Here is a 12,991-nt window from a genome sequence, read left to right on the forward strand (position 1 = left end):
GAAAACACTTTCTAAAACATCTCTTGGGTCTGTTTGATAAACACATTTATTCCTTCAGGAGAAGTCTGTTTTATTAATTGTTTTTATTTGCAGCTACATGGACCAATGGTGTGGAGGAATTGTGTCACATTCTCCTAACACATAAAAGTACAATCACAACTGATCTGATCTGAACTGATTAGGAAGTAAACAACCACTTACCTTGTGTGGTACATCCGTGCTATATTCCTGTCAACCAAGGTGCAGCCTTTCTGTGAGCTCAGCACTTTGTGGACGGCCGTGGAGAACACAGTTCGTGGGTTGACAATGATCTTGGTGTTACCGTAAAGAGGGGGTTCCTGGTACAAGTGAGCCAGGATGTTCACCCCGGGCACATTCTGCCAGCTGGGGCTCTGCTGGGGCAGAGTTTGGGAGGTGGGAGGAGGCAACTTCATGGTGTTGGGGAACACGTTATTCTCAAACAAGTAACACAGGTCAGCCCCATATTTATTTTCCAGCAGAGGCAAAAGCGCCGTCCAACTGGTAAAAAAAGAAAAAATATACTGTTACTACAATTTTTAAACACTACCCACATACAAGCAGCTTAACAGAAATAAATGCTTTAACACACAATAACACAGTATAATGGAGTTGGAAGCACACACACACACACACACATATATATACATATAGCCACTCTCCCAGTTTGGGGGTCACACCAGTGCTCCAATTACTGCTGGCACCACTGTTGCTCTTACTTTCCACATCTTTTCTAGCTCCTCTTTCAGCCCTTGGTGTTTCTCAAGTTTCTCGTGTTCCTTCTTCTTGATGTTGCTGTTGCTTGGGATTACCACATCTATCACTGCAGCCTTCTTCTGCTGTTTGTCGATCAACACGATGTCTGGTTGGTTAGCCATCACCAGTTTATCAGTCTGGATCTTGAAGTCCCACAGGATTTTATCTTAGTCATTCTCAACTACCTTAGGAGGTGTTACATTTTGAACGTGGGACTTCCAGCCCATACTCATGGCAGATGTTACTGTACACTATGTCAGCTACCTGGTTATGGCGTTCCATGTACGCTGTTCCTGCCTGCATCTTACACCCTGCCGTTATGTGCTGTACTGTCTCAGGGCATCCTTGCACAGTCTGCACCTGGGGTCCTGCCTGGTGTGGTGGGAGTTAGAACACTGAGCTAGGAGTTATTTCTTTTTCAGTGTTGATGATGGGTTTCATCAGGTTGCACCTGACGCGGACCTTACTGGTATTGTGTTTGCGGTTTCACTCATGCCTGAGGTTGGCAATTAGCATTAAGGACCTTGCCTGGATACCCCCGCCCTGACAGGGAATCGAACCTACAGGTGATCGTGGGTTTGATTCCCGGTCAGGGTGGGATCACCTGTACCAAAGTCAGTTGCATTAACCACTGAGCTAACCAGGAGCTATATATATATAGATATACTGTATACACACACACACACACACAAGTGTTGCATTTGTAAACATCATTAACTCCTCCTATGAAGCATCGATTAGTGCTTTATAAACATTATAAATGAGTGTGAGATCAAGATTGTATTTCATCAGTCAGCGAACTAAAAAAGACATGATAACTTTATTGCAAACCAAGCATCATTTCCAGAGGTCGATTTATCAAAGACTCTCATTAAATAAGTGCTACCTGTCGACTGTCTGGGGCAGAATGAGTTCGTCTATGTCCTGCAGAGCCACATATCTGGACTGGTACATGTATCTGTAAACACAGTCATTGAGAGCAGCAATCTGGCCAAAGTAGTGGAGGTCACCTGGGCCGTGTTGAGGAAGCCAGCCTCGAGATACATTCAGAAATCTGGACAGAGACCAAGGAATCACCTCTACTAAACCTGAAAAGAAGACATTGAAAGAATTAGATCAGCCAAGAGGTTTTAATTCAGTCAGTACAACTTTAATCAAAGAAACTTTTATTTGCTTTGCAGTAAGTTATGTTTGGTGGTATGACTCTGTTCCGGGACCTCTACCTTATAAGGCGCCTTGTATTGAATTTGCCAATAAACACTAAGGAGAATCACCTGAGCTGCCAATTGATGTTGACTGGCTTTGAGATCAGCTGCTATCAACTGAGCCCTGTTTCAGAAAGCAGGTTTAAAAAAGTCTGAGCTTATCCCTGAGCTGAGTTGAATGAGCCTGAGATGGGAAACTGAGTTTTTGGTTCCAGAACAGCTGATGCAATATAATGTACATAACTATGTTTTCAGTGGTGTATAAAGACCTCTGCGCGGACCGGCTGCAGCTGGCCAAACGGCCTTCATGCAGCTTGGCTCTGATGTCGCAGGCAGGCCATTTCCTCCCCTCGTCGGGGAGCGGCATGGTTATGAGCCCACGAGTGTGCCTGCCCCACCTCATGCGGACCCCCAGGTGACTGTGTCTGCCTCCGCCTCCCTCCCCCCACCGGGGATACGGTACGGCTGTGGTCCCCCCAAGTGGCAGAGCGCAGATGGCCCCGGTGGAGCAATGCTCCCATGCTGACTCCAGCATGGTGGCGCATGTTTCCCCCTGTCTCTCTGCTGTCTCTAGAGACAGTGGCGGGCCGAGGAGGAAATATTCTGCTTGTGACATCAGAGCCAGACTGCATGAAGGCCACGCAGCCGGTCCGTGTTATATGTTATGGGAGAGAGCATGTGCAGCTTTGCAGCAAGCTCAGGCTGCTTGTTCGGCTAACATACAGCTGGCTCACACAATGTGGGGAAGTGAGAAACAGCAATGATAATTTTTGTTATCTTTTCTCAAAAGCAGCTGTATGTAAAGTGCAACAGTAAGGTCACGCAGTTTACAAGAAACACATTTCTCCCCAGCATCACTGTCGCCTGCCGTGCGTAATGTGTTCGGCACACACAATGATTCTGAAGTGATTTTGAATGAGAGAAAGCAAGTAGCAGTACGTGACGGTGAAAGTTAGCGGAGGAAAATATTTAAATTACTTCGTAAGTTATCAGTCTGGTGAACATTTGCAGTGTAGGTCACAGTGTGTCCGTTAAGTCTGTTGTTTCCGCAACGGCTGGAAAAGTGAAGGCAGTTAGCACTAGCTAACCCAATTCCCATTTCAAATATGTCTTTTAATAGGCTACATTTTGTGAAGTGGTTGTCTTTAATTGTCCACTGCATCTGTTAGGGCCTGACCATAGGCTCGCCATTCATCTGTGATAACATCTGAGCCTCTTCTTACATGATGTTGGTCGGCAACAGGTCTCTTGAGCGATCTTTCACCACCCTGAAATTGAGTTTTCTTGATGTAATTGTGTTGTGTTTTTGTGCTAAACTGCAAAATGTCCAAAATTCATACAGATTGTCCATAAAGTGAAGAAACATAAATAAAAGTTGTTTTCCTGCACAAAATGTGTGTCACTTTACTTAACTTTACTTAACAAACAATTACGTGTTATAAGGTCTTATAATTAGTTCATTTACTACCTAACTTGTTGAGGAATGAGAACCGCAGGTTGAAGCTAAACTGGTGTTCTGTACACATACTGTACATCCTGATAAAGTTAAATTATATTTCAGTGTCCAGAGGAGTTGGACAACTGGTTATTAAAGGAGGGACGCTGGTGACCATGGAGGAGCTAAGGCTACTGAAGTAAATCAGGGATGTAAACTAGTCTTTTTAAGCAATTGAGGAGACATTTCTTTTGGATTTTAATGTGTAAACGAAATGCTTAGTAATTATCCAGAATTTACACAGACAAAAAAATGCAACAAGATGGATCGCTGCCCTCTGAATTGTAATTAAATTGAATTGTGAGGTACCAAGAGATTCTCATTCCTACTGCCCAAACAGTATTCCCATTCAATTACTTTAAAATGTCTTTTACATTTTGTGAAGTGGTTGTCTTTAATCATCCACTGCATCTGTTAGGGCCTGTGAGGTCCATAGGCTCACCATTCATCTGTGATAACATCTGAGCCTCTTCTTACATGATGTTGGTCGGTAACAGGTCTTCTCTTGAACGATCTTTCACCACCCTGAAATTGAGTTTTCTTGATGTAATTGTGTTGTGTTTTTGTGCTAAACTGCAAAATGTCCAAAATTCATACAGATTGTCCATAAAGTGAAGAAACATAAATAAAAGTTGTTTTCCTGCGCAAAATTTGTGTCACTTTACTTAAAGCAAACAATTCCGGAGCCGGGCTCTGCCGGGGGGGACGTGCGTAATTTGTGGAGCGGCAATAGGATAACACTACACGCAGGGTTTTGGGTGTGTATCCTGTCTGCACTAAGTGTAACGTATGACACTATGGCGAGTGGATAGTGTCACTGATAACCTACCAAAGGGGACCGTTGTGTGACAGCTACGTGTGAATAGGCTACTCCGTCGCCAGTGCACAACTTTGTTGATCAGCATGATCCTTATCCTTCCCGCATCCCCTATTACGGCCGCCGGTGACTCCGGCCTCGACGCTGGCTAGGTTGCCGCGAGGCAAGCTAACGTTAAGTTCTTCATTTTCCATCGGGATGCTACACTAAGAGAAACCAGCACACCATTATAAAATGATACGAACGTAATTTCCCACTCTACATGGCCTACTGTTAATGCTCATAACATAAAGCTATAACCCATGATTCTATACCAAGAAGAAGACCATTTAATGTTCAATTGTAGACAAACATACTGGGAGTTTTGGGGAGTAACCACTTACATGTAATTTAGTCAAGTAATTAAATTACAAAATAAATGTAAGTGTTATCTGTTACAGTTAGGCCTACTGGGAAAAATATGTAATTAAATCAACATTACTCATGAAAATGTTCATGATTACATTGGGGGTTACATCAGAATATTTTCTGTAAAAACCTCAGCTATATGTTGAATAATATTAATTTTGTTGCTTTGCGTGTTTTTCATATGCACATTAAAACTAGAGAAAACTGTTTTGCCTCAAGGAGCTCATTGAACACTAATCAAACCCGTTTAAAGATCCCTTTTATTTTACAACCGTAAACATTTTGTGGTTGGGAGTGGGAATATATTGAATGTACAGTATTTCTAGGTATTTTTCACGCTTCCTTTTGGTTAGATTCACAAAAGAACCTTTTAAAAATTTGGACAAAGGCATCATACTAACAAAGCTAAAGCACTGTTTTGTTAAGTACAAACTTCTCAGCTGACATAACTTAATTATTTAAGTTGAGTAATATCTTGGATAAATATTATATTCATATAATAATATTGCTTACTTTTAGATTTTTGTGTAAAAAATTTTTTTTGTACTAGTACTAATACTAGTACTAGTCAACTCTCTGGACAAAGCCCTCGATCTACTGTTGCCGGAAGAGTGGGAGTCGGACTGGCTCTGCTCTTCCCGTTCACGGGTCTCTGAGCGGCTCCTTGCTTCCCCTGTTCCGACCTAGGTTGACTAGGTTGCTGCGGCGAGGCAAGCTAATGTTGAGCTAACAGGAAACTAATGTTGAGCTAACGTGTGGTCTACCCCGCATCAGCCGATCAGGCAGACCCTGTGTGTCAACATTGCCGAATCAGCAACACCAAACATGCACTCCCCACACTGTGTGAGCCTGCCATTAGCCAGGCGGCTAACCTGCAGCTCGAGCTCAAATCAACAAGCAGTACACTCTCTATTCGTGGTCTGAGGTCCTCTCACACACCCCTCCACACAGAAACTGTGTATGAGCCACACGAAAGCGGACTCTTCGTGTGGACGAAACACATGCCCTGTACAGACATTCCTCACTGACATGTGCGTCCAGGAGAACCCCTTTGTTTCACAAAAGCCAAGCTGTGTCATATGAGCCCATGAACGCGGACATTATGTTTCGTGTGGACAGGATACACACACTCGACCCTTTGTATGGTGCTGTCCTATTGCCGCTCCCTGGTGTGACCGCCACGGTCGCAAGAATGTCCGCAGGCCCAAGGCTGCTGCAGGCGCAGCTCCCTATGCCGTCCCCTGATGCCCTGCCCGCCGTCACGGCCGACGCCTGCCCTGCTGACGCAGCTTCACGCTCCCAAGGCCTGCGGTGGCCTGCTCATGGTCTAACCCAGCCAGCATTCACGGCGTTCCAGGAAGCACCAGTGACATTTTGGGGGGGGGGGTTGTGTGTTCACTGTTCATGTTCTGCCTGCAGTTTCTCTGTTGAGACAAAGTGTTTTGAAATATACACAAACAGAGCCCTAAAGAGCATGTTCCTTGGGCCACTGCTGCCTTAGCTGAGTCAGCGGCCACACATTTCCCCCACACTGTACAGACCGGCTGCAGCTGGCTGGACAGCCTTCATGCAGCCTGGCTCTGATGTTTGGAGTGGCTCGTTTTCTGCTCTATGGGCAGGTGGATGAACAGCCTGGCCCACTGGGATCACAGGCTGCAGTTCTCCTCCCCCCCTCCCCCCTTTGCCTGGATAGAGGAAACAGTTCTCTCCTCCCTAGCTCAGATTTCTGACCTCCAGATGGGCTCCGGAGTTCAGCTATCTCCAGAGTTCCCTGATCTGATTGCCCGGATCTGGCTCAGGTTTGGCGTGGCAGAGGTCAGTCTGTTTGCCAACCAAGAGTACGCTCAGTGTGCCCCGTGGTTTTCACTGAGGTAGCGGGACAACCCATTGCGGTTTGTGGAGGCCTTAGCGCATCCACTGTGGCTTCCTTGGCTGTTGCTTTGCTGATGCTTTTTTGCCGGTTCGGCTGACCCCGCACCTCCTGCACCGCCTGTGGTTTTCAGCCTTGGCAGTCATCCTGGTGGGAAAACTCCCCTGGAGGGATGCGCTCTCTCAGGCGGGGGGGCGTGATCAGGAGCTATACGCTTCACCGCCACACCCACAGGGGGTGGCCAATGAGGAGCGGCACCTGTAAGGTCTACGTCTCTCCCGTAAGGTGGTGTGCACCATCCTAGGGCCGAAAGGCGCCTCTACTCAGTCCTCTTACTCCTCCACATTGTCAGCATTCCAACGCTGGTGTTTTGACCTGGCGTTGGACCTGGTGGCCTGTCCGCTGCCTTTGGTGCTTATGTCCTCCAGCTGCTCATGGACAGAGGTCTGGCGTTGAGTATGGTTAAGACCTACATTTCCACCATTTTGTCCTGTCACAAAGGGTTCGGTGACAGGACGGTGTTCACTCACCTGCTGATGTAGCGTTTCCTGAAGGGGTTGCGGAGGCACAGGCTGGTATTGTGGCCTGCCGCCCCACAGTGGGATTTGGCACAAGTGGGATTCTGACCCAAGCCCCTTGATCTGGCTGCCCTCTCTGTAGCTCCGTCATGTCTCAGGATCCAGGGTGATGGCAGCTCTACTTTCCTGCGCCCTAATCCAGCATTCATGCCTAAGAGCATCACCAACTCCTTTCGGTCATGGGTTATCACTCTCTCTGGCTTCTTTCCTCCCACCCCATTGGTCTGAGGACGAAGCTGCGTCCAACCTCCTCTGCCTGGTGTGCGCTGTCCTACTACGTGGCGCGCACGGCTGCCTGGCGCTGTTCGCAGCGCCTGTTAAGTCCAAGGGGCTTCCCTTGTCAGCGCAGCACCTGTCTCACTGGTTGTAAGAGGCACTCCATGAAAGGCGTCTCCTCCTCTGTGGCGTTGCACGGCGGAATGTCGGTGGATGACATCTCTACGGCGGCCTCCTGGTCTTGCCCGTGCTCGTTCATCCATTTCTACCTGCGGGATGTCTCCCACTTCTTGCTGACTCACTCAGTACTGAGTGTTCTGTCTGAGTGATTGTCCTCTGTGAGTACACAGTGCGCTTTTTCCCAACCAGAAGGTGGGGGGAGTGGCCCATGCTCACGCTGGCCCTGCTCTGTGCACAGCTGTGGGGCCCCCCATCCCGTCCCGACCCCTTACGCATGGGTTGGTTCTCCGCCTTCCCATTGACAGTTGCACACACGCCAATACCAATGCCGTGAGTTGTAGGGGACTGGATGGCTTATTATGTTGGCTCTGGGCAGGTGGGTCTGTGCTTGGTGGTACAGTATGGGCCATTGAGGCTTTGACTCATCCTGCTTCGCATCTAACCCAATAGCGATTGCCTTAGAGGGCAAAGCCTATACGTAATAGGACGATAGTTACATACAGGGGTGGAAATGAACACCCGCCAAGCGCCAAATGCGGGTAGATTTTGCGTTTGGCCTATTCGGATATCGCCATATAATAGGCTTTTGACGGTACCTAACAGCGTTGGTTTTTGTCATGTGTTGCACTTAAATTTGTACCAAGGGATCTAAAATCATGTAACACATGGATTAGGGGCGTTCATTGGTTGTTGTTTATGTTCATTTCAGGTTACTTGTGTCTTATTGGCGTACATATGTAAGGGGGTGGGCGTTAGGGGATTGAAGTCAGGGTCGTCTTTAAGTTTGTATTCAACAGAATACCTTATTATCTCCGTTAAAAGTACTGAAACAAATGTTTATGTGACAGAAAAAGGCAAGTTATTATTTTGGCAAGAAAAAAAAATGTCTGGCCGGTGGAGTTTTTCATCTACCAGTCCCATTGGCAGGTGAGCCAAAAATTAAATTTCCACCCCAGGTTACGTATTGTAACTCCAGATTCTATGAGTATAGGCACAGACCTCTGAAGCTTGATTTATACTCCTCCGTCGGGTCTACGTGCATAGCTACGCCATAGGCTACACACGTAGCCATGCATTTATACTTGTGCATCGGTGTCTCTGTCATTCTGCAATTACACCGCCAAACGCTAGTCGGCGGTAGCGCTGTGGCATCCACTGTGTTGACTTTTGCTGGCCGAGCAGGCTAACTTCCGATTGTGGGGGTAAAATTGTATACTTGCGGCTGGGATAGCCTTTTCAAATGTTAGCGACCGAATGGATAACATTCTGATAGTGAAACGAATCATTTCGCTTGGGTTGTGACGGTCAAATATTGATCCACTGTTTATATTGAGCCGCCGTTTTGGCCGCTAGTCAAACTTACTTGAAAGCACGGGGCACTTCCTGTCTGCTCGGAGGCATTGCTAGGCTACCCAGCTGACCAATCACAGTGTTTATGGTCCGCGTCGCCTTAACGTGTATTTACATTTTTGAGGAGGTGCACGTCAGCGACAGCGTAAGCTACGGGGCTACGTAGAGGCTACGCCGTCGTTATAAATTACACTTAAGCAGTGGGCCTCACTGGACCTTGGTTCTCAGAGCTGAAAAAACGTCTCACTGTTGTGTATATATACAAGGTGCGGACGTAGGACAGGGTGGGCGTAGACAACTTTTCTCAGTGCTGCACAGGCGCACATAGGTGTAACATCAAATAAACACTGCTACGTTAGTAACGTAATGTTACATTAGTGGCAAAATTCACTGTTTCATTTGCATATCAAATGAACTAATTAGCAATCATTAGCAGATCGTTGCCACCCACCTTCATCACAAACGCAGACAGGTTTCGACAAGAATGCCGTGAACGGCTGAATATTATAAGGAGCTGCCCAACGAGGTGCCTGATGCAAAAACACTAAATCCAGCACTGAACAAATCCTGCACCACAAACAGTAATAATAGGGAATGTACAAGATTGTAGTTCTGTGACTCCTGTATGGCAGATTTGCATGATTCAAAGTTCAGAAAAATATATTTTTCTTCATGTAGGCCTTCATTTAACCCTCTGTCTGAACAAGCAGTAGATGCTGCTGTCTCTTTAAGGCCCCCCTCTCAAAGCCTGCTGTCTTCTGATTGGACAAGACCCGAGCATGTTACCAGGCTGTTGTTGTTGCTGTGGGTTGCCATGCCATTAGTGTGGGAGCACGTGACCATATATGGAACTCTGGCTCTGTATTACCTAGAAAGGAGCTGTTGGTAGAAAAAGCAGTTCAAAACAGAACGTTCAGAACAGGAGGAAACCTGAGGTTTTTGCTCACAGTGATTTCGTATAAATGCTTTAACCTAATTTTTTTAAATTTTGGCCATGTTTAACATGAACATCCAACATTATAACACGGTAGATAAGTCATAAAATGCGGAAAAGCATAATAGGTCTCCTTTAAAATAATGTATTTGTTGTAGTTGTTGTTGTTGTAGTTGTAGTTGTTTCAGTTTCATTTTGCACTGCTGAGGGAAGCAGAGTTGCAGTGTATAAGTCAAGTTATTTGTTGTTCTACATAGGCTAAGCAAATGGTGGCTAGCATTAGCTCCTGAAGTAGTATGGTAGGATTAGTATTTTTTTTCTTTGGATAAAGTAAGCTACTGTGTGTTTGGCTTCGTTAAACTTTTTTTTGTAAAGCATTTAGCAAGGGCATAGGTACGCATTTGTCTTAATATGTTGACTATGACACTCAGGTAGTTATTTGTCCAAAACAAGATAAAATAAAGATATCGTTTAGCCTGTTCGGTGTAGCTTTTTCACACTTAAACAGTGTGCAAAGACTGGCTGTATGGATTCATCTTGGCTGAATTGAAGTTTACGTACTGTTACTACGACATTGTTTCCCATCCCTTTCCTGGAGAAAGTTACCACCTGTACTGCATGATTTAATCTCTCCCTGCTTCAACACAGCAGATTTAAGCAGCTTCCAGATACATAATGAGTTGACAGTGAATAAAGTAAAAGTATTATTACAGCGGGCTACTAACTTTTGTGTCTCCATTCATTTTTATGGCAAGTAGTGAGCTGCTGTGTGTGTGAGAAAGTGTTGACCACGTAATGAGCGATTAAGTCTCTGTCTGTCTAGGCTCAAGCTATTATTTAATTATTTATTAATCTCCGCTGGTAACGTTCATTATACTATAGACCCCCACGAAGCTCAAACTATAACTGTAGTCCAGTTCCCACAGTTGTCAGTTTTTCACATTAGATTCAGCTGATATGATGATTTAATGCTATAGTATATATATTACTCTTCAAAGGGAACTTATGAATGAGAAGTGTGTGTGTGTGTGTGTGTGTGTGTGTGTGTGTGTGTGTGTCTCTTTTAAGAAGACTGGAAGAGAGACTAAGTTACACTCTTAATCAATGAAGTTATGTTTTTCTGTGAATGATGTGGCTGGCTGTATGGACGGAGTTAACGTCCTACAGAATAAATCAATAGTGCCTGTAAAAAAAAATACTGTTACTAGTGTGGTGTATAACATATGTGTATTTGACCATGACACAGTTTAAAAAACACTGTAGCAGCTGGATAGAGGATTAGTGACCTTTTAAGGGGAGAGTAGAGGTCAGTGTTTATGTAGGGACTGAACCCTTCTATGGTGTCTAACAGATGTTTACATTTATCCTACAGGACTGTGCCCTTATATGGATTGGTGCCTTAGTTTGCAGACTCAGACCCTTATCTGGTATCTAACAGATACCTAAACATGTCCTATATAAGCTGTGTTTGATGTACAGAGAGACAGAGTGGTCATCGGGCTGGGTCACTCTCCAAGCTGCTGCAGAGCTTGTAATTGATGCTGAACTCCTTGATGTAATAAACTTTTATGATCAAGAACAGTGTCAAGCGGATTTCTTCTCAACACATCATCGCAGCATTATTGTTCGGACACCACACTAGTTAAGTTATTGAAGCGATATACATAAGGCTTTGTTGCTACACTGGCACGTTAAGGGCTAAGAAGACAGAATAGGCTCAAATCAATATGTAAGGAATTAGCCTGCTAGTTTTCACTTACAATGTTGACTAAATAATTAAATATAAATCAATGACAAAATCCCTTCCCAGAGAGTGTCTACATGATGAAATTTTATAAGTTTAGAATGCGTTTTCTGTCAAATCACACTATTTTATTTTGTATTTTTTGCATGCATTTCCTGTCCTGACAGCGGAGGTGTCTTGGAGCCTGCACCACAAGCGACTCCACAGTGGAGGTCTGCAGTTGGACCCTCTTGGAATAAGAAACCAACTCATGAGTCGTCCCTCACATGCCCTAACCACACACGTTACACCTCACCAGGAGTAAGCTGTCCACATTTTGATAATCAACAAAATAAACTGTATTTGCTTGGCCTGGTGTTCTGTGTTTAGGTTCAAATCTCTGTTTTTTCCCTGTCTGCGCTTGACTGAATATGACACTGTTGCTTAGATGAAGCCACAGAGAATTATCATAAACTCTTTATAGCCTCTTTTAGCTACTAGTTTTGGTATTGTGGCACATTTACTGTACGGCTTAGTTTCAGTGTTTCCAGCAGCTTTTGTTTCCAGAAGGTCTGATAAACCCACTGTACACACAAATAAAAATCCAGTTTAAGGGTGGGGGATTTCTGGATATTAGGTATTGTGCTGTCAGGGCTTACATGGTCTTCCAAGTCATGTTGCTACTGGGATCAGTGTCTTTATAAAACACAAAAGTCTGACCAGGGATGCCTTTCAGTCACTGAGGAGACACACTACTGTCACGGACCTGGAAAACACTGTGTACTTGTATTTTTGTCTCCATCATGAACCTTGGAACAGATTTTTATCCTTTCTTCCTTCAACTCTTCCTGAGGAGCTGAAAGAAGAAAGTCAGTGCAGGAAAATGGGCATTTTGCTGCTCTGCTGTTTTGAATGGATGGATAAAATACCAACATAATCACACAAGATAAATACTCCACAGCCTCTGTACTTCACCTTTATGTGTGTAGTAGTCCAGTATGCGCTGTGTTTCAGGGCTGCAGCTGGTCTTGTAGATGGCAACTCTGTCCACCCCCAGTAACTGCATCATTTCCAGACTCTGGACCAGCTACAATACAACACAGGTATTTAGTTGACACACTCCATGGACATGCAATCACGACAATGTGAAACAGTCTTAGTTCCCTCATTATTAAAGGCAAGTAGTGTCAGGGGTGGGTGGGCTTGCAGAGGCAATGGGAATAGACCAAATGCGGACAGAACAGGCAGATAATGACAAGTTTAAGGATAAAATTGTAGCCTGTCAGTGATTAAAGCCAATAGTAAAGGAAGAAGCAACATGAGTAAGTTTCTTTTAGTCTTAGTTTAGTTTCTTTTGTTCTTCTGCATTTATTATTTCTGTCTGCTTTGGTCAGGATACTTTTTAAATGTCATTTTTAAGAAAAGAAACCTAATGTGAAAT

At 44.8% G+C, this 12,991-nt stretch overlaps 1 protein-coding gene across 1 annotated transcript in view; it reads right to left on the bottom strand.

Moving 5' to 3' along the window:
* Positions 1–12,991, bottom strand: part of LOC119883600 — a 38,828-nt gene that overhangs the window by 2,846 nt on the left and 22,991 nt on the right. Inside the window, exons 6-8 of the mRNA XM_038694342.1 lie at positions 12,526–12,637; positions 1,661–1,862; positions 202–519 (exon numbers count right to left, since the gene is read on the bottom strand). Coding sequence (XP_038550270.1) covers positions 202–519; positions 1,661–1,862; positions 12,526–12,637 — 632 coding nt within the window. The remainder of the gene's footprint in view (positions 1–201; positions 520–1,660; positions 1,863–12,525; positions 12,638–12,991) is intronic.

The sequence above is a fragment of the Micropterus salmoides genome, unplaced genomic scaffold, assembly GCF_014851395.1.
Source record: "Micropterus salmoides isolate LMB-PRFRI ecotype aquatic unplaced genomic scaffold, ASM1485139v1 Ms_hic_scaffold_3, whole genome shotgun sequence".
NCBI lineage: Eukaryota > Metazoa > Chordata > Actinopteri > Centrarchiformes > Centrarchidae > Micropterus > Micropterus salmoides.